General features: G+C 43.2%; 1 protein-coding gene across 1 annotated transcript; it reads left to right on the top strand.

Annotated features, from left to right (window-relative positions):
* Positions 1-21,202: 21,202 nt before the first annotated feature.
* On the top strand, positions 21,203-21,676 carry HSPB3 (heat shock protein family B (small) member 3). Its single transcript, XM_047073709.1, has one exon. It carries the CDS (start codon positions 21,203-21,205, stop codon positions 21,674-21,676), a length of 474 nt encoding a protein of 157 aa, XP_046929665.1.
* Positions 21,677-21,959: the final 283 nt, after the last annotated feature.

Genomic DNA, 21,959 nt, shown 5'->3' with positions numbered 1-21,959 from the left:
TTTAAAAATTGCTTCATAGTTACATCTTTATATATATATTTTTTCTTTGTTGATTAACTTAGCTGAAAATGACCCTTTCTTCCATAGTATAAGATGATTATCTCAATTAGTGTTAATGATCTCCTTCCCCATGTCCCTTCTTCCACTTTGTCTTGGAGAAATTTTCTTGGTGATTTTCCTTCCCTTTCAGATGTAATGGTGTGGATGGTGGATGGGCTGGAGGTGAATACTGATAGAGCTATATAAGGGATATCCCTAGGGTGGTGGTTTGGTGGCCCTAACTCTCCCCTCTTTTTTGAAGAGCCTATCAAGAACATATTAATTATGTACTCTCATGACAAAAGAGTAAAAACCTAACTCAAGAAAATATAAGAAATTTAATAGTGTCCCATGGAACTCATGGATGAAAAAGCAGTCAAATCTCTGGAAGGAAGTGGAAACAGGTACTGAGAAGCTAACAGGACCCAAATTTCTCCTCTCCTCTCTTTTTATCTATAAACAGATTGGTTTCCTCTTCTCTTCCATCCCATGGCCAAGTATAGCCACTGAGTTCATTGGGTCCTCTGTGATGGAGACCTTGAGATGGAGTTAGCAACATCAGAAGTTTGTTGGGATGTAATGCCTGTGGAAGAGAAAAGGAAAAGGAAGCTAGATTGGACAGAAGAGGTCTTCACAGCATGATGCTTACCTGACCCTTGTTATAGGAAAGTGGGGAGGAAGCAGGATCAGGCAGGAGAAGCCTCAGACTATGATGTAGACACAGTAAGAGCTCCAGCATGAAGATTATCTGTTAGAGGTGCTCTGTATTGGCAGAAATGTCCAGACATTAGTACCCTGTAGTGCTTAGTCCTTAGGTAGGGGTTGTCTGAGATAAGGGTGGCCTGGGCTGGAAAGCAGAGGCAGATTCTGCAGTTGTCAACAGCTTGGAGGCTATCAGCTGACTCTACTCGCGCACTTCTTGACTCCATGCCTTTCTTGAACAGAGAAGTGAGTACTACACTTCTATGGCTGCAGTGGTCACCAAGAAATCAGTTTCCCTGTTGTGAGCATCTCTGTAGAGAACTTACCTGTGGGAGAGTGTGTGTATCTGCCCCCCCAAATCACCAAGGAAGAAGCTGGGCCTAGAAGGGTGGGTTCATCTTTTACAAAATGGCCTCTGGGGCCCACTGCTATGGTTAAGAAGATGAGGGGCTGGGAATTTTCTCCACAAGATACTGTCAATGTAAACCTGGATACAATTTGAAGGTTGGAGGTCAACAAACAGAGGAACATGTTCACTACTTTATCCATTTGGTGCCAAAAGACATGATGAAGACTATTTTGAAAAAAAACCTTATTTTTCCTTTTTGTAACCTCATTAGAAGAAAGCATACTTCTGTTCAAATGTGTTACTCTGAGATAATAATCTTATGGAAAATTATCTTTGACTTTATGTTTAATTGCTTCAATCATAAATAGTCTGTTCTTCCTTCTGCTCCTGGCCCCACGTCTCCCTCTTAGAATTTTTCCATGATTCTTTTTACCCATTCTATTCAGATTTATATCATTCATCATGCAAAGGAGAGTGGAGGTAAATTAAATGTAGTATTGGCAGAAATACGTAAAGGGAAAGAAATACTGCATTCCTGGAGGAACTGCAGAGATTAGTGTCACCATCAAGAATTTGAAAGATGTAGGAGTAGCAATTCCCACCACATCCCCATCCAACTCTCCTGTTTGGCCTGTGCAGAAGACAGTGGAATCTTGGAGAATGACAGTGGATTAGCTTAAACTTAACCATATGATGCTTGGAGTATCACTTTTAGATAAAGATATTCTTTGGAGCCTTTGGCAAGCTTCTATAGGTGAACATAGCATAGACCTCTAGGATTTTTGGAGCAAAGCCTGGCCATCATCTGCAGGTAACTACTCTCCTTTGGAGAAACAACTCTTGGCCTACTACTGGGCCTTAGTAGTGTAACCATGGGCCACTAAGTTACCATGTGACCTGAGCTGCCCATCATGAACCGGGTGTTATCTGACCCACCACATCATAAAGTTGGGCATGCACAGCAATACTCCATTGACAAATGGAAATGGGTATGTACATAATCAGGTATGAGAAGGTCCAGAAGGCACATGAAGAAGTGGCCCAAATGCTCATTGTCCCCACTCCTGCTGTACCTCCTTCTCTCATGGGGAAGTTCCCTTTGATAGTTGACAGAGGAAGAGAATAATGGTTTACAGATGGTTCTGCATGATACACAGACACCACCCAGAAGTGAACAGAGAAAGCACTACAGCTCCTCTCTGGCACAACCCTGAAGGATAGTAGTAAAGGGAGATCCTCCCAGTGGGAAGAACTTCAGGCAATATGCCTAGTTTTTCTCTTTGCCTAGAAGGAAAAATAGCCAGCTATGCAATTCTAGACTGATTCATAGGCTGGGGCTAATGGCTTGGTTGGATGGAAACGTGACTGGAAAATTAGTGGCAAAGAAATCTTGGGTAGAGTTATATGAAAGACATTTCTGAATGGGCAAAAAGTATGAAAACATTTGTGTCCCATGTGAATGCTCACAGAGAGTGACCTCTGCAGAAGAGGATTCTAGTAATCAGGTGGATGGGATGACCCATCATGTGGATACCAGTCAGACTCTTTCCCACCCAATGGGCTTCCTTTACCCAAGGGGCTTATGGCAAAGGGGCCATAGTGGTGGATATGGATGTTATGCATGGGCTCAGCAACATGGACTTCCACTCACCAAGGCTGACCTGGCTCTGGCTACCACTGAATGCTCAATCTGCCAGCAGCAGAGCTCAACACCAAAACCCTGATGTGGCACCATGTTCCACAGACAGGTTGATTATATTAGACCGCTTCCAAAATGGCAGCATTTTGTTCTCACTGGAATACATGCTTACTCTGAAGACAGATTTGTCTTCCCTGCATACAATATTTTTGCCAAACTACCATCCATGGATTAATAGAATGCCTTACCCACCGTTATGGTACTCCACACAGCATTACTTCTCATCAGAGAACTCACTTCACAGCACAAGAAGCACAGCAATGGGCCCATTCTCAGGGAATTCACTGGTTTTACCATGTTTTCCACGATACTGAAGCATGTGGCATAACAGAATGGGGGAATGGCCTTTTGAAGACCCCATTACAGTGCCGGCTAGGTAACAATACCTTGAGGGCTGAGGAAAGGTTTTTCATAAAGCTATGCCCTGAATCAGCATCCAATATATGGTGTTGTTTCACCAACAGCCAAGATTCACAAGTCCAGGGTTGGGGGGGGGGGGGACTGGGAGTGGCACAACTTGCTATTACCACTACTGCCTCACTAGCACAATTTTGCTTCCTTTCCCACAACTTTATTGTGTGCTGGCCTAGAGGTCATAGTTCCAGAAGGAAGAATCCAGAGGCTCTCACCAGGCCACACACAATGATTCCACTGACCTGGAAGTTAACACTGCCACCTGGCCACTGTGGGCCCCTCATGCCTCTGAGTCAATAAGTAAAGAAGGCAGTAACTGACTGGGGTGACTGATTCTGACTGGAATCCTGCTCCATAATGGAGGTAGGAGAGCATGTCTGGAATACAGAAGATCCCTTATGGAAACTCTTAATGTTACCAAGCCCTGTGATTGAGATCAGTGGAAAACAAAATCCAATCCAGGTGAAACTACTGATGGTCCAGACCTTTTAGTAAAGATTGGGTTACCCTCCCAGGTAAAGAACATCAATCAGCTGAAGTGCTTGTTGAAGGCAAAAGGAATACAGAATGGGTAGTGGAAGAAGATAGTTATGTATACCAGTTACAGAAATAAGGCCTGTAATTGTCATGAATTATTTCCTCCTTATTTTACTATAGATACATTTGTGTGTGTATATGAATGTACATATGTACATGTGTGTGTATCTTTTTTCTTTTCTCATCCCCTTTTGATATAACAAAAGTTATCTTGATTTTACATATCAAATATTCAGTATCCAAGTATCGTTAATTTTACATCAGAGTAATTAAATTATAGGAGATCAAGGAGAAGAATAAACATCATTCAAGGACTTACCTGCTCTTCTGGGAAAGGGGTTAGTGCCTTCGTGGTTATATATAGGATAGTTGTATCATGTTAATTATGGAATTATGGAATTAATGGAATTGTGGAATTATTATTATCTTCATTTGGAGATTAAGTATGGTTTAAGGAGATGCATATGAAGGCCAAATTGACAAAGGGTGAATTTGTGATTGTTAATTTTATGTGTCAACTTGGCTGGCTATGGGGTGCCCAGATTAAACATTATTTCTGGACGTGTCTGTGAGAGTGATTCTGAATGAGATTAGCATTTGAATTGGTAGACTCAGTAAGGTAGATCACCCACCTCATTGTGGGTGGACATCACCCAATCCATGGAAGACATGAACAGAACAAAAGGCAGAGGAAAAAGGCAGTCACTCCCTTTTTTTCCTGACTCATTGTGAGTTGGGACATCTTATCTCTTCTTCTGCCCTTTGGGATTGATACCAACAGCTTCCCTGATTCTCAGGCCTTTGGACCTGGACTGAATTATATCACTAGCTTTTCTGGGCCTCCATTTTACAGACAGTAGATGGGGGGACTTCATAATCATGTCAGCCAATTCCTCACAATAAATCTCGTTTCATACATACACACACATATGTATTCATACAAATGTGTGTGTATATGTGTTATATAGATATTATACATATTTCATAGATAATCTGCTATTGGTTCTGTTTCTCTGGAGAACCCTAAGTTAGGAACTAGACCTATATAACGACTCTCTGGTTGAAAGAAAATAAACCATTGTTAACTATCTCAAGTAAAAAGTGAGTAATTTGTAAAAGTGTGCCAGGCTGTTTTGTTTTGTTTTGTTTTGTTTTGTTTCGTTTTAACGGAACAATGCAGTTAGGCGAGTAGAATGGTGTATTTCGTGTCTGCTACTGTGTAACAAACTGCCACAAACTTGATGGCTTAAGCAACACAAGTTTACATTCCTGTGGCTCAGGAATCTGGGTGCAGATGAGTTGGAGCTCATGGGCTACAATCAGTGAGTCAGCGGGGGCCCTCACTTAAAGCATAGAACCCTCCTCCATCCTCCTGTTGTTGTTTATTGGCAGAATTCAGTTCCTTAAAGCTGTAGCACTGAGGTCGCAGCTCCTGGAGGACAGTCCTCTCCATGGGCAGTTCACAGCGTGATGTTTGCTTTCTTCCTTGAGCCAGCAGGTGCATCTCTGCTGTTTTTAAGGCTTTTTTGTCCAATTAAGCCGGGCCCACCAGGGATAATGTCCCTTTTAACTAAAAATAAACTGATTTAGGGGCCTTAATTACATCTATACAATCCCTTTCATCATATAACATAATAAATCATAGGAGAGATACCTCATAGTCATGGGTCCACCTTAAGAAGGAGGGTGTTACATAGGTACATGCCAGGGGCAGCAATCTTAGGGACCATTTAGAATTCTGTCCACCACAAATAGACTCAATGTGAGTGCTGGAAAACTGACAAAATATCCCTCCCTTCAACATTACGTCTTTCTCTCACAATGTACCCCCTTCAGACTCTCCTAATTATCAAGGAAGGGCTTTGGCCTAGCTGGGTTGGATGTCCAACTCTGGTTCAATTAACTGCGGCCAGGGGTATGGTTTCATGTATACAATAGCCCCCGGGTGCCTACGAGTGTGGTTGGAAAGCTAGGGGTGGTGGGCTTGGAAGATGACCCTAAGAGATTCACCTCCTGCTGTCTTTTATTCCACAAAAAGGACCTTCTTCTGGAGGGTGGGGCAGAGTGTAGAGTGAAAATGTCCCCTGGGCAGGAATGAGAGTACTTGTGATCTCTTTTGTGGCACTCTAGAACTTGCCCAAAGTGAAATGTATCGTAAACTAGGCTATGTTTTATGCATGCCACATTCAGCAAATCTAAACAATGCAAAATTGAAATAAAAACTTATCTAGAGTGATAGTGGAGGAATGGGGAGTGACTGTTAATGGGCACAGGGTTTTGTTTTGAGGATTATGAAAACGTTCTAAAATTGGTTTATGTATATTCCAGCATGGACTGTAGAAATGGCCAAGACACAATGAGCACCCTTAGCCTCCAGCCTGAAGTCTCTAAATACTGTTACCCCATTAAAGATGGGCTCTTTGTGGGGCACCTGGGTGGCTTAGTCGGTTCGATGTCCAACTTTGGCTCAGGTCATGATCTCGTCGTGGTTTGTTGGTCTGAGTCCTGTATCCGGCTCTGTGCTGACAGCTAAGAGCCTGCTTTGGATTCTGTGCCTGACTCTAGCTCTCTGCCCCTCTCCCACTCATGCTCTATTTCTCTCTCTCTGTCTCAAAAATAAATAAGCATGAAAAAAAATTTAAAAAAAAAGATGGGCTTTTTGGGGTAATGGCTTATTTCAACATTAAAAAATTTTGTTTAATCTTGATTTATTTTTGAGAGGGGGGAGGGGCAGAGAGAGAGAGACAGAGGATCTGAAGTGGGCTCTTCACTGAAAGCAGAGAGCCCGATATGGGGCTCAAACTCATAAACCATGAGATCATGACCTGAGCCAAAGTCAGATGCTTAACCCACTGAGTCAGCCAGGCACCCTGGTAATGGCTTATTCCAGGTTTGGGTCACAGAAGGCATCAGATGAGTCTGATATGTCTTGCATCCCAAAGGAAGAGTTTATAAATTCATGAGATCATGCGACAGGTTTGACCAGTTTTAGTTCCTTCACATTGGCTACAGAGTTGTGTGTTTTGGCTTGGCCACATATGCACCTATCAGAGGGAGTAAAACAGTGGAAAGCTTTATTACTTAGGCACCCAGGAAGTCCTGCAGATGATGTTGGAGACTGGGCTTGGAGATGTTGCCTGTGCCTGCTGGGTCGCTGTGAGGGGCTGTGGAGTTATGCTTTACCTGTCTAGTGACACTGTGCTCTTTTTTTCAATTCTGTTCCTCCCAGTCCCTACTTCTGTTCCTCCCATTCCGCACTTCATGGAGTTTTACTCTCTCAGATACACTGTGCATCTGTTTGTGTGTCCTTTGAAGGGCCACAGACCATAGTAATATCTAAGATTTTTCCACCTTCCCCAACATTTCCCGTCAAGAATCAATTTTTGCCTTCTAGGGGTTGATATCACACATGCTGTACATACCGTAGTGCATTTGTACTGGCAAGTATGGAGAATATGGGCATTCCTAAACTTGTAAGACATGGAAGCCCAGAAAGGGCCAAGGTCAGTATACTCCATTATTGGGAATCAAAGCCAAATCTTCTCTGGTAGAGACCTTGGGCCACTGTGACAAAGAAACAGCAAGATAGATTTCAGGCTCTTCTCTCCCACAGGTATTGATGCCCAGAGGTCTTGAACCATAGGTGTTGACCCTGAATATATCTCCTGCATGCTAATGCCTACCTCAGGGTCAGCTGCCTGGGAATACACATGTCACAACTGAGTCTGTTGTTGACTTATTACTTCTGAGCATCGTGGTAGTGGGCAAAACCTTATCACCATGAATACTTGCTGGGTCTCTTTCATTGCCCTCCAGAGCCCCTCTCCCTGTTCTGTGCTCAGGGAGACTGACCACATGGATTGCATCAATGAGCGCCTTGTCTCCGGCTTCCTGAGAGGCTTGGCCAATCAGAGGCACTGAGGTTGGAGGGGGATGAGGTTAGAGTAGTTTTTCTCCCAGCTCCTCCTCCCTCAGGTCGCAGTAGTCTGCCTGTTTCTAGTAAGGGCTCACGCTCCTGTCAGCTGGGCCTCTCTACAGCCCTCACCCTCAGTTTTAGTAGCTATCTCCTCTCTTTGGCTTCTTCAGGCCTAAAGCTTATAAGAGCTTCCTGCTTTTGCTAGCCCCAAGGGCGTCACATTATCTCTGTGCTTCTCCTCAATTCTGCCCACCTCTATCGTAGTCCATTTTTTGGACTCTCCTTAAATCACTCAGCTTGGAGATGACACATTTCCTGCTGGGAACCCGGCTGACACACCTAATGCAGTGACCTGAATAAGGAACGGGGCTTTGAAATTTGGGGAAACATTTCAGTGGGTAAAGGTCAGTGGGATGTGTGTGTTTGCAGGAAAGGTAGGGAGGAGAAGGAGATGCAGGTGGTGAGTGTGTAAAGATGGGTTTTGCGCGTACAGTCTTCTTGAAGGCGGTAGGAGTATAAAAGTCTGCACTCTTCAGGGGTTGGGAGAAGTAATGCACAGTGTCGTGAGAAGTGAATGTAACACATTTCATAAAAGCACATGCCATAACTACCAAGATGTTATCGCAAGGAGGTGCTTAAGAGATGGCTAGATTGTGGCAATGCTGCTTGGTGACACAGTAAAGTTAATGTTTTGTAGAAGAAATGAACACTGGAGTGTTTACTCTGAGCTAGTGTGCTGATACAACACTGTACTTGAGGAGACCATCTGCTGGCTTGGCATCCTTCCATCTATGAAGCCCATGAATTTGCCATGAGATGGTGCATTTTGCTGTGGGACTTAGAAAAAGACATCAGAATAGTCAGTCCACTGTGAGGGCTCTTGTCTGACACGTATAGAGGTAAATAAACCATTGGGTTGTGTTCTGTCCTTTGATTATTACTGACAAACTGTTGTAGGTGGTAAGTTTCTAATACAAATTTTCATTAATCGCCACTGGACATTACACGTAAAGTACTAAGCATGGATTCCACACATGTATACAACCCACACATCCAGTTTCTTAGTGGTCTCTCCAGTTCCCCCTGTGACCAATAAGCTAATGCTTTACATGCATACATGCTTTTATTTTTATGTAGAAGACACAGAACTGTGTCTGGTACCTACAAGATACTCTGCATATGAACCGTTTTGGTGTTCTAAGAATCCAGTGGGGTGGATACTAAGGAACTTCTTCCGGTTAGGAGTGGAGTCAGGATTTGCGCTTAGACAACCCACTCGGCAGCTTGTGTTCTGACTGTCATGCAACACTTCCTCTCATGGGGTTTGAATAGATGGGCCATGAACATGGGAACAGAGAACAGTAGTTGTCTAAGCCTTCCTTCTTCCTCCAAGAGGCCCTTCAAAGAGAATTTTCTGAGTCTAGGCTATAGAAATACCATCTTGAGTTTTATTTTTTTTTTCCATCTATGAGATCTAAGATCTTGCTTACTCTCTGTTTTACAAATGACACAGCTTAGCCAAGCATGTCCCTCTAGAATTCCCAAGGCCAGGAAGATGGCCCAGGAGGTTGCTTGTGAATTTGATGGACCCCAGGAAGATCCTTCTGTCCCAAAATATGCCTCTAATAGCCTGTATTGTGTCTGAAATACTCTTTCTTAGAGTTAGTGCTTCAAGTCATGGACTCAGTGGGGTCTTGAGCCCCACTATAAATAACCAAAGATCTTTTGCCAGTAGGTTTTTTCTTTTTAAAGGCTAACAGAAACCTATTCAGACTAGCTCTAGAAATAGAGATAATTGTATCCAAATGACACAAATATTGTTTCCCAGAGCACAAGATTACCAAGCAGCTTGGGAATTGGTTCTTAGCAATTTTTTGGCTTCTAGGGAATTCCTAACAGCAAAGAAAATATTCTCTCTGAGGCTGTGTGCATCCTTGTTTCTGCTATTCCTTACAGAGGAAAGAGAGTGAGGCAGAAATACAGACTGACCTTCTCTGCCTGGGCCCTCTCATGGAAGGAAATGACCACTTCAACCCTATGCACACTTCAGTCCAAGGGTTTGTAAGGGCTTGTCTCAGAATCTTGATTCCATATCCCCTAGAGAACATGCTTGGCTCAGCTCTTGTCAGGGGTCCACCCTGGGTCCAGTCACCTGGACTGTGGATGAGGCCACATAGTAGTTGCCCAGCTATGGGTGCCATTGGATCAGACATTCAGAGAAGGGGACATACAAAGCAGGTCTTCCAAGAGTGTGGGGGAATAATGTAGAAACATGGGAATCTCTCCTACAGCATCATGAGGATGAATACGTATTAATTAACTCCTCCTATCTGATGGCCCTCAGATAAAAAATGTGCTTTTGAGGCACTGCTGAAGATAAGATAATCCTGGATGGTACTGTGAAATGGATAGGAAGGGAGTTGCTGGGTTCAGAAGTGGTGCACAAGGAGGAAAATGATCACGTTTTGGAGAGCACTCTGGCAGGCGAGATATATATATATATATATGTGTGTGTGTGTGTGTGTGTGTGTGTGTGTGTGTGTATATATGTATACGTATATATATACACACACACACATATATATACAAAATCAGCATACTCCCTAAGTCTTTTCTGTTTTTCTTTTTCTTTTCTCCTTCATATTTTTTTTTAATTTGAAGGGGACCTTATAAGTTTAGTGCAGTCCCTCGTTCTCTTTTCCAGTTGAAAATGAGGTTTATGAGTTTACAATGATCTTCCCGGGGTTACAAAGCTAATTAGGATCCTGGCTTCTATCTCTGCACCTCACTGCTGGTTCTTCATGCTACTCTCCACCCTACTATGTCCAATCCTGCATTTTCTTTAATGCGACATCCTTATCTGACCTCTCAGTTACACCATGTTGTGGCAGAAATATCTCACAACCCCCCAAGAACCATTTGTGAGCAAGCTGTAGAAATTCCAATTTCCTTGGAATTTCCCTCAGGTTAAAAAAGCAGGCTTGAGTTTCTCAAGCTTAGTTGCTCAGCTACTAAAAAGTAATGTTAATACCACCAAAGGGCTTAAAAGCAAATTGTGGAAAAGGGGGAAAAAATCATTTGATCTTAGCTGATAAAGACAGTCCTGGTGTGATAGTGCAGCTTTACTACATTCCTCCCAGGGTCTGGTTTGGTCTGAACCTTATCTGCACAGAATTAGTGGCTTGTAGAGTTACCCAGTAACATCTTATATTTGCCAAGACCTTGATTAATGTTTAAAGAAATATGGGCAATGTTACGTGCTATTCTTTTAAAAATAGCCACTACTGACCGAAATGGGTCGGCTTTCCCCTCAAAGAGCTTCATTCCTCTTGTGTGTTACAAATAATAATATCTAACATTTGTTGAGCACTTCCTATGTGTTGGGTTCTATTCTAAGTGTTTGATATCCCTTCTAATCCTCAAAACAACCTTAGGAGGTATATGTATTTTTCCCATTTTCCTGGCATAGAAGAAATTAAGTCTTAGAAAGGTTCTGACTTGCCCTGGAGCAAATGGAGTGAGGAATCAATATAGGTTTTTATGTTCCTAAAAACTGTTCCTTTAATCACACTACTATTATACCTCTTTAGGTATATTTATGTAAAATCAGCACAGTTTACGCTTGGCAGTTTTCAATCAGAAAGCAAGGGTTAAACATTTATTCTTTAAAAATTTCCCAATCTTCATCTTGCTCCCCCCTCCCAATAAGAATGAACTAAAACCTTCAAAGGTTAGACCAAAGAGTAAAACGGGTTTAGTGTATGAGGACTTTTATTTGGAATATGAAGTCAAAAGGCAAAATGAGTAAGAATTGCTCATTTAGAATTTCAGATGGTTTTCTCTTATCAGTGTAATTCTAGTCTTTCCCACCAGAGGGCAGTTATCACATAAAAATATGCAACCCCTCTTGGCTTCACTTTCCGACCACCAAGTCACATCACATCTGGATTTAGTTTTACAGCTCAGTACAGATCCTGAGAAGATCTCTGCTTATTTCAAGTCTGAAGCTAATATGTCATGCTTTGCTTTTTTTCTCTTGCCTAGCAACAGAAAGGAGCTTCTGATATCTTAGAAAACATCTCTTCAAATGGGAGTGCTAATGCGGGCCAAAGACAGATGCTTGTAGATGTCCTATTTTGGAGGTAAAAATCTTGTACCAAACACTCAATGACAGTCAAAAGCATTCTTCTGTGTCCACTATTTTATACTTTATTTCACTTAAATACCATTTGGTTTCAGTAAACTGCATTGCTCAAAAAAATTAGATTTATATGCTTTTTCATGAGGATTCTAAAGATTAGCAGAGAAAAATGATTGAAGTTTTTGATACAAAACAAATAACTTTTCAAGTTTCCAGCCTTGTGATCTAGAAAGGCAACTGCAAACACTTGTATTTATTGATCACTTAGCACAATGCCTTATGGAGAAAGTGTTTTATGGCCAGAATCAAATCCAATCTTCCCAACATCCTTGGGAGGTATGTTTTGTCACTACAACCCCATTGTAGAGACAAAGAAATTGCAATATACTCAGGTGAAGTAACACGCCAAAGGATTCCCCCCTATTCCATGTTCTTAACCACCATGAAGTAGTAGATTTGTTAGAGATTAGATGGGCCCAAGTGAACAGACACATGGTTCAAGATCAATGGTGCTCAGAAAATCAATGGTGCTTAGAATCTCCTGGTGCTCATAAAATCAATGTCCAGAAAAGGAGGATGAGGTGGGGTGGCTAGGCTACCTGGCTGTTCTCACTGGCTGCACTGCAGGCTCCACTATGTCCAAGGGCACAGCCACTTGGGCAATGGTTACAGACCATCATTCTATGGCAGGCAATGATCCCAGGTGGTGTCTGAACTCAGAAGACAGACAGTCTGGCAGGAGCCTGGCTAGCAGGTGGAGAGCACAGAAACTAGGATCCATGCCTACAGAAAGAACAGGTGGGCTCCAGAGAGGTACCCTAGCCCTAGCCATGGGTTAAGATTCAGGACGGGGTCCAGGCCCTAAGAAGGGCTGCGGAAGTTGGCAGGGGAGAAATCAAAGTGATGAGAGAATCTTGGCGAATGTTCAGCCTTACACATTGGGCTAACTCCCAGAGTAAGAAGGGCTCTGATTTGGAATTTGCCTGGAGACTCAAGAGGGCAGGCCAATACCCAGTTGTGTAGTTATGCCCCAGGGTCTGGGAAGGTTGGCTTCACTGCAACAGTGAACTGAGGCTATTGGTAAGTCATTTGCCTTGGCTACAGTGGATTCAGGAACAGAAGCAGTGATGAGCCTGACAGTGGGTACATTGGTGAATCCAGCAAGAAGGACTCGGGGAAGGCAGGGTAAACATAGTTGGGGTTCATTCTGAATCTGCACTTCTTCCTCTAGCATGTCCATTCCTGAGCACTGTCAGATAAACCTGATTCCAGGATGATAACTCCCATCAGGAACCATAAGCTGTTTCTTCAGACTTGTGGACCTGAAGGGTCATGAGCACATAGAAACCAAATGAATGAGTAGAATCTTTCAAAGCATTTCTCATTCACTAGCTCTTGAACACCTGCTCTATGTCCCATGATTCTTAGCATAGTACCTAGCTTCATAATGTGTAAAATTAGACCCAGGAGTTTATAACAAAGGTGCAGGTTGAACCTCAAACCCAGCAAATGCAGGACGATTATTTTCTGCTGAAATTATGTGGGCAGTCAACAGGGAGAGGGAGTGTTGTGCCTTAAAGGAAGGACATCAGAGCATCAGCAGTAAGATGAGGATGAGGACATCCGTATAGTTTCCTGTGACTGTTGTAACAAATGACCAAAAACTGTGCAGTTTACCTACAGGTGTTTATCCTCTCCCAGTGCTGGAGACCAATGGTCCAACAGCAGGGCGGACTCCCTCTGGATGCTCCTGAGAAGAATCCATTCCTCACCTCTTCCAGTGTCTAGTGGCTGCTGGGATTCCTTGGCTTGCGGCCACATCACTCAAATCTTAATAAGACCAGCATCTGCAATCTCTCTCTGCTCCATGTTCTTTGTGCTCAGCTTTCTCCTCTGTGTATGTGTGTATGGAATCTCCCTCTGCCTTTCTCTTATAAAGACACCTATGGTGGCATTTGGGGCCCAGGATAATCACCTCATGTCAACACCTTTAATTTAATCACATCTGCAATGTCTTCACCAAGTAAGGGAGCATTTACAAATTCCAGGGATTAGGATGTGGACATCTTTTGGAAGGCCATGATTCAGCATCCCATTATTATATTATTAAAGCATCCCAAATGAAAGAAATAGCATGAGGGGGGAAAAAGCAGGAGTGCTTGGAGGACAACAGAGCAGTTAGTCTAGAGGATAGGGACCATCCAGAGCAACCCTCCCCACCTATCTTTTTGGTCCTATTGGTGGGGGCCTTGAATCTCAGACCAAAGAGTTTGGAATATATGATGAAGGAAATCCTATAATGTAGCTTTAGACAGAATTGTCAAGATCAGATTGTATGACTGCAACAGTTTTCCCATAAGAGAGCTCTAAACCACTGCAAGTACTTGATCAGAGGAAGGATGATGCCATCTAAGCTGTGTCTTAGGAAGACTGCCTTCTCTGGCCTCTCAAACCCTGTTAAAATGTAATAGTGCTTCTTATGGCTCCTATATAAAGTATAAACTCCCTAATGGGAGTTTGGCTCCAAAGCTAACACTGCAGAGCTGACTCCAGCCTACAAGATTGTAAAGAGGTCCAGTCAAATATCCCTTCAAACATCCTGGGTGCACGTTCCAATGTGTCCATCCCTTTATCTCCTTCCAGACTGCTGCTACAGTCTGTTGTCATCTCATGACTGCTTCTCCAGGCAGCAGAGGTCCTTGGCTCTGGTTTACCCAAAGCATGCATACAGCCCCTTTTCTTAATTCCCCCAAAGCCTAGTTGATAGCAGGCTCCAATGTGGAACAAAACCTTATTATTCATGAATTCTTCAAAAGAAATGTTTAAGACATGATATTGGCCATCTAGTTCTCAGCTCTATCAGCCATGCCCCCTCAGAAACCCTTGCCAACCAGCTCTCTCCTTTCCAGCAGACTATTGGTCAATTTTCTTAAAAGCATCTTATTGAAACAAAACAAGCCTTTCAGAGCTTATGTCAGCCTCAAGGAAATTATTTCCAACCCCTCCCACCTGGCTCCTTGAAATTGTAGTCTGTATGCAATATTCACTCCCCGACCCACTGGACTTTCACTTCTGCCCCTACCTTGCCTCTGACTCTCCCCTTAGTTACGTCAGAGACACCCTTGCTCCTAAATCTATGCTTCCATTCTTATCTTCCTTAACCTCTTTATCCTTTGACATGAGCCATGCTGTTTGACCTTGCCTTACTTCTTACTTCCCTACCTCCTCAATGTCTCACCACCGCTGTGGGAGAAAAACCAGTTCAAACCATCACAGTCTCTGCAGAGAAGTAATTCATCCCATAAAGATGGTAAACCACCTTGCTTAATAACATAAAAAGTTAACTGTTTTCCAAACTGTGGTTTATGAACAATTGGGGGTACTGAAATCAACTTAGTGAGTTGCAAGACTCAGTGCTAAGCTAAATGGAATTGAATAGAGACCATCAGACTGTATCACATGTAGTAAAGCTAAGTGTTTTGTGCCAGTACGTGCACATGTGTGTTCACTGGGTGGAGGTGCTAACTATATTTCTTATTGTGGGTCCAGTCAGAAAAGTAGGAAGTAAAAAAGGCAAAAAAAAAAGTAAAAAAGGCACTTATTTTGGTCTTAATGAAGGTAACTCCTATATTCTAGAATAGAACTTAAACTTTAATTTGGAAGTAAAACAAAACAAAACAAAAATCTTCAGCAGGACTTTTGATTTTAAAGAGACAAAAAATGTCCATCAACTGATGAATGGATAAAGATGTACACACACACACACACACACAATAGAATATTACTTAGTCATCAAAAGGAATGCAATCTTGCCATCTGCAATGATACGGATGGAGCAGAGTATATTATGCAAAGTGAAATAAGTCAGGCAGAGAAAGACAAATATATGATTTCATTCATATGTTGAATTTAAGAAACAGAAAAGATGAACTTGTGGGAAGGGGAAAAAAAAAGAGAGGGAAACAAACAATAAGAAACTCTTATAATAGGGGCGCCTGGGTGGCGCAGTCGGTTAAGCGTCCGACTTCAGCCAGGTCACGATCTCGCGGTCCGTGAGTTCGAGCCCCGCGTCGGGCTCTGGGCTGATGGCTCAGAGCCTGGAGCCTGTTTCCGGTTCTGTGTCTCCCTCTCTCTCTGCCCCTCCCCCATTCGTGCTCTGTCTCTCTCTGTCCCAAAAATAAATAAACGTTGAAAAAAAAAATTAAAAAAAAAAAAAAAGAAACTCTTATAATAGAGAACAAACAGAGGTGATGTAGGGAGGTGGGTGGGGGATGGGCTAGATGGGGGATGGGCTAGATGGGTGATGGGCACTAAGGAGGGCACTTGTCAGGATGAGCACTGGGTGTTGTCTGTAAGTGAGGAATCACTAAGTTCTACTCCTGAAGCCAATATAACACTGTCTGTTAACTAACTAGACTTTAAATAAAAAACTTGAAGAAAGCACCCCCAGAATTCTGGTTCACTCCTAGAGCAACTGGTAAAAATTCAAGCAGCTTTGAAAATGTTATTTTGTCCCAACAAAAATGACACACAAGACCTTCCACGCTCACCTCTCCAGCCTCATGTTCCCACTTTGTCCCCTGGATTCTGCACTGAAGCCACACAGAGTCCTTTGTGTCCTGCAATCACAGAATTCTGGCTCCAGGTCCTGCAACATGCCACTCTGTTGCAGGGAACACTCCAACTCCCCCCTTACCTTCCCTGCCCAAAGCTTCATCTGCCCCACTCCATCATCCCTCTCATCCAGGTTGAGAGACCGCTCTTTCTAGGGAACCTTCTTAGACTCCAAGCCTAGCTGTTACTGGACTCCTCAAATGAGCCCCTATGCATGGGGGTCTGGATGAACAATTCATGAAGCCGACTACGGCACTCTTTCCCACCTGTTTTATTATTGCAGCACCCCCCCCCAGGGTATTTTAAAACATTTTTTCATCCAATTCTCGTCCTTCTCCCCCATGAAAATTTAATATCACAGATACACCATGTGTCTGTTTGTGTACTGTGGGCCTTCGGAGGGCCAGGAACCATTATCTAATGGCTAAAATTTTACATAATCTTAAATTATATGCAATTTTTTCTCTATAAGGACCAATTTTTGTCCCCTTGTGGGTGACATTGCCCCCATAGAGAATGCATGGAATGGAATAAAACTCTGCTGGTCCTCTTGAAAGGGCTAAGAAAAGAAAACAACAGTGCACTCTTTCCTGATGAGAAGCTTATGTCAAATGCTGAATAGGTGAAGGAAGGTAAAGGTGAAGTACAGACTTAGCAATGAGGCTGACCGACCTAACCAAGGGCAGAGTCGGTGGTAGGGCAAAAGTCACTCTGCAGCAGTGTGGAGGGTGACAACTGAATACAGACCACAAATCCAAGGACATGGGCTGTGAGGGGATGAGAATAAACAGCTCAAAGGTGACAGAAGGTCTAGGAGGTCTTGTTTTAAAAAGATGGGGCACACTTGATTTCAGGCTGATGGAGCATGGATTCTGAGAGACTGGAGAATACCCAGGAAGGGGTAACTGGCTGGATGAAAGCCCAGAGGAGGGGGGAGGGGACAAGGGAATCATAAGCAAGGCAAAGAGGCTCCTCTCTTTCTGACATGTCTGGGTATCAATATAGAAGGGCCTCAGGGGAAGTCATTTCATCTGGGAGAGTGAGACCAGTACCCAAGGGAAAGCCTGAGGAGTGGAAGACATTTGCAGTATCCACTTTGGAGAAATAGGAGAAGCTGGTCGAAGTACACAGAAGGATGGCCCAGTGGCATCAAGGGCCAACTGAAATAAGTACAAAGTCTGTAGCAGTTTGACGTTTTTTTCCCTATAGTTTTCCAGGCACTATCTTAGGTGCTGGGGATACAGTAGCGAACCCTAAGTTTCTTTTCTTTTTTTTTTTAAGTTTATTTTTGAGAGTGAGAGAGAGAGAGAGACAGAGTGCAAGTTGGGGAGGGGCAGAGAGAGAGAGAGAGGGAGACATAGAATCTGAAGCAGGCTCCCGTCTCTGAGCTGTCAGAACAGTCTGATGTGTGACGCAGGGCTCCAACTCACAAACCGTGAGATCATGACCTGAGCCGAAGTCAGACACTTAACCGACTGAGCCACCCAGGTGTTCCATGAACCCTATGTTTCTGACCTCAAACTGCCATTGTCTGCCTTCCCCAACTGGAATATAAATTCATAAGTAGGATGGCTTTACATACTGGTAATGGTGATGAAGATAAAAATAGAGTACTGTAATGGAGTGACAGATGGAAGATCCTACTGGATGGTCAGGAAAGGCCTGTCTGAAGAGATGACCTTTGACCTGAAGCCTGAATGGTACAAAAAGGGCAACCTTGAGACATTCTGAGAGTGGAACTTTCAAAGAAAAAGGGACTCCAGCACAACAAGCCTGAGGAAGAAACAAACTGTAGTATTCAAGGACAGACAGTGTGGGCGAATCATAGGATCAAGGGAGAGAGGTGAGGAGGAGGTCAGCAGGGACCAAGTACTGCTGAGCCTTGAATAGCTGGGGGTTAGGGGTGCCAATAACCTGCACAGCTGAAAATCCAAGTATAACTTTTGACTCCCCCAAAACTTAACTACTAATAGCCTTCTGTTGACTGGAAGCCTTACCCATAACATAAACAGCAGATTAACACATATTTTGCATGTTGTATCTATTATACTGTGTTCGTACAATAAAGTAAGCTAGAGAAAAGAAAATGTTATTAGGAAAATCACAAGGAAGAGAAAATAGTACTAGACTGTATTTATAGAAAAAACAAAAACAAAAAAACCCATGGCCGAGAGACGGGCAAGAGTTGGGGCAGAAAGACCAGTTTGGAAGCCTGGTAGATTCTCCAGAGGGAGAAAGGGCCAAGGTAGTTGATGAGGAGTGGGGGGCAGTTCTGGGGTGGGCAGGGTCAAAGGGCAGTTTTTGGAAAATGCTGGGAGAAGTCTTGGATGTTGCGTCAGATGCTCATGCCTAACCCAGGCAACTCACACAATCCCACGTGGAAACACCACTCACATCCGGTCCTCCTTGCCTATTTTAGAGGTCCCTGGAGACAAGAAACTGTAAGATTAATTGGATACATTTTCCTCTGACCACCCTAACAGAATTTTTTTAAGAGTTTATTTTTAGGCAGTTTTAGTTTTAAGATTTTCAGTTTTAATTTTTTAAATAGGCTTTCTTTTTTACAGCAGTTTTTTAGAGCAGGGTTGGGGGAGGGAGGGGTGAACAGATAGAGCACAGAAGATTTTTAGGGCAGTTGAAGCTCCTCTGTATGATACCATAAGAGTGGATACATGCCATTACACATTTTTCTAAATGCACATAATGTACCACACCAAGAGCAAACCCTAATGTCCACTGTGGACTTTGGGTGATCCTGATGTGTCAATGTGGATTCACCAGTTGTAACAAATGTACCTCTCTGGTGGGGGATGCTGACAACGGGGGAGGCTGTGCACGTATGCGAGCAGGGGTTATATGAAAAATCTCTGTACCTTTTTCTCAATTTTGCCATGACTATGTCTAGTACTTTAAAGCCAAATCCTTATTATCTTGTCTATTTCCTGTCACGGGCAATGAGCTCAATTCTTACCTCTCAGAGCAGCTCTGATGAAAACACCTCTCAATATTTTATGAGTCAGAGGATGTTGACATGTCTAAAAGAGTACATTTTTCCCTCCAGGGCCACCAACCTGTAAAGTGCAGGTGAAAAAGCTGAGTGTGCACAGCATTATTAGGGCATGTTCTTAAGTACCCACCAAAATGTCTTCTGTGGAGGTTTTCAGAGTAATAAAAAGGAGCTAAGGGAGATCATTCCCTCCTGTTTTCTGAAGTTTCATTTTTTAAAAATCTTTCTTTCATTCTAAGAAAATGGATGTGATTTATTTTAACGTTATTTATTTTTGAGAGAGAGAGAGAGACAGAGACAGAGACAAAAAGACAGAGAGACAGAGTGAGAGCGGGGAAGGGGCAGAGAGAGGGGGGGACATAGACTCTGAGGCAGGCTCCAGGCTCCGGGCTGTCAGCACGGAGCTCGAACCCACGAGCCATGAGATCATGACCTGAGCCGAAATCGGACATTTAACTGACTGAGCCACCCAGGCCCCCCAGAAAATGGATATGATTTTTAAGGAAAGTTATTCCTGAGTCTACCTGATCTAGAAAATACTAACCTTCGTGGAGTGGAAGTTTTCTATATTTTAAGCCTTCTTGTGCATTTGTACGTTAAACACACTGTTAGAATAAAAAGCACAAATGTGTTCATAGTGAAAAGCCAATCTCCCTCCAGCCCCTTCCTCCCAATTACTGTCACCATTGCATGAGGTAGCCCTGGCTTCAGCCACATATCTTTTAGAGAGATTCTATTTATATAAGCAAATACCTACTTATACAAAAAACAAAAACAAAAACAAAACCCCATAAGTAGTAGCATATCATATGCTGTTTTTACTTAGCACATTTTGGAGATCCTTTTCCAGCAGTGGGTAAAAAGTTGCCTCATTCTTTTTCAATATAAGTTGAATATAAAGGGTGTGATAGTTAAGAAATTATGGGTCATTTATTTTTACCACTTTAATAGCGGAGCTACAAGTAGACTCATTCTTAGCTTTCTGGGCCTAACTATCAAGTAGTTCAACGCTTTAACATTTTCCTCTCCCCTGTGGCTTTATTTTCATTACTAAGTTCCTCATTCTATGCCCCACTCAACCCCCATCTGAGGTTTGACATCATTATCTAACTTAGTCGACTGATCTCATTTTTGATGAGTCAAATATAATAAACCCAGATGACTTGGCTCAGATGTCCCTTCAGGACAAGTGATGAAAAAGATGAAAGGAAAGAAAATGTGTAGGACAGAGGGCTGAGAGTTTGGTGAATGTCTGAAATTTGAATATGTGTCTGTGTATCTTAATTCCTAGTCAACTATAGCTACATTCATCCCTCCCAGCTTTGCACTTGGAGACAAGGGAGACAGAAGTCTTAGCTCATATTATGAATACACATCTCTGGACTATGGTAAGAAGTCACAGTCCCTTAGATCACTGCAGTTCACAAGGACAGTCAGAAATTCTGTAAATGCTGTTTCTGATTCTAATTCTCCTTTTCTCTTGAGGTAAGCAAAGCAGACACATTTGCCAAGGATAGCTGAGAATGTAAGGGCGATCCTTGCCTGGGCAGCTTCAGCCGGCCGTGTGCTAAATGCAACTTTGAACCATACCCTATAAATAGCCGTTCATTGTCAGCGCGTGTGAAAAGACAAGAGTGGGTGTGTGGCGGTAGGATGCAGGCCTAATTAAGTAGTTGCGTCTGCGCAGGGTTCCAAGCGAAGAGCCGTTGCGACTGATAATCCAGTCAGTAGGCAACTGCGAGGGTTTGCTCCTGACGGCACATAGACCGAAGCGAAGCGGTTCAATGCTGGCTTTGACTCCGACCATGGCAAAAATCATCTTGAGGCACCTCATAGAGACTCCGGTGCGCTACGAGGAGGAGTTTGAAGCTCGGGGTTTGGAAGACTGCAGGCTGGATCATGCTTTATACGCGCTGCCGGGGCCAACCACGGTGGACGTGAGCAAAGCCAGGGCGGCCCAGGCTCCTCGGGTGGACTCAGTGGTGGAGATGCCGACCCAAGAAGGCAAGTCCCGCTTCCAGATCCTGCTGGACGTGGTCCAGTTCCTCCCCGAGGATATCATCATTCAGACCTTCGAAGGCTGGCTGCTGATCAAGGCTCAGCACGGAACCAGAATGGATGAGCATGGTTTTATCTCAAGAAGCTTCACCCGTCAGTATAAGCTGCCAGATGGCATTGAGACCAAAGATTTGTCTGCCATCCTCTGTCACGATGGAATTCTGGTGGTGGAAGTAAAGGATCCAGTTGGGACTAATTGACATCGATTCCTGTTCTCACGGCTCCAGGAAGATTAGAGTTCAGCCAATGGTACCACAGGGAATGTTTGTATTAACCACATTTGAAATGGTTTTTGTGAAGATTAAAAGTAGAGACATAGTTCCTGGTATGTTGTGGTTGTTTTTGTTGTTCTCCCTCAGAGAGGAAAATTGTTAAATGTTAGTACCTTTCAAAGCAATGCTATTCTTATACCCGAAACAGTGACAGTTTAGGAGGTGGGTTTCAGACTAGTGAAGACTCGGGATTATTTCCTTGTTACTCCAA

The sequence above is a fragment of the Lynx rufus genome, unplaced genomic scaffold (assembly GCF_022079265.1).
Source record: "Lynx rufus isolate CCGP_SWC_20201006 ecotype Redwood Valley unplaced genomic scaffold, mLynRuf1.p SCAF_1, whole genome shotgun sequence".
Lineage (NCBI taxonomy): Eukaryota > Metazoa > Chordata > Mammalia > Carnivora > Felidae > Lynx > Lynx rufus.
Note: the sequence above shows the minus strand (reverse complement) of the source record. Positions and strands in the feature narration are given on the sequence as shown.

Excerpts from the sequence above, each read along its gene's own strand:
- HSPB3 (XM_047073709.1), top strand. The coding sequence starts at position 21,203 with ATGCTGGCTTTGACTCCGACCATGGCAAAAATCATCTTGAGGCACCTC.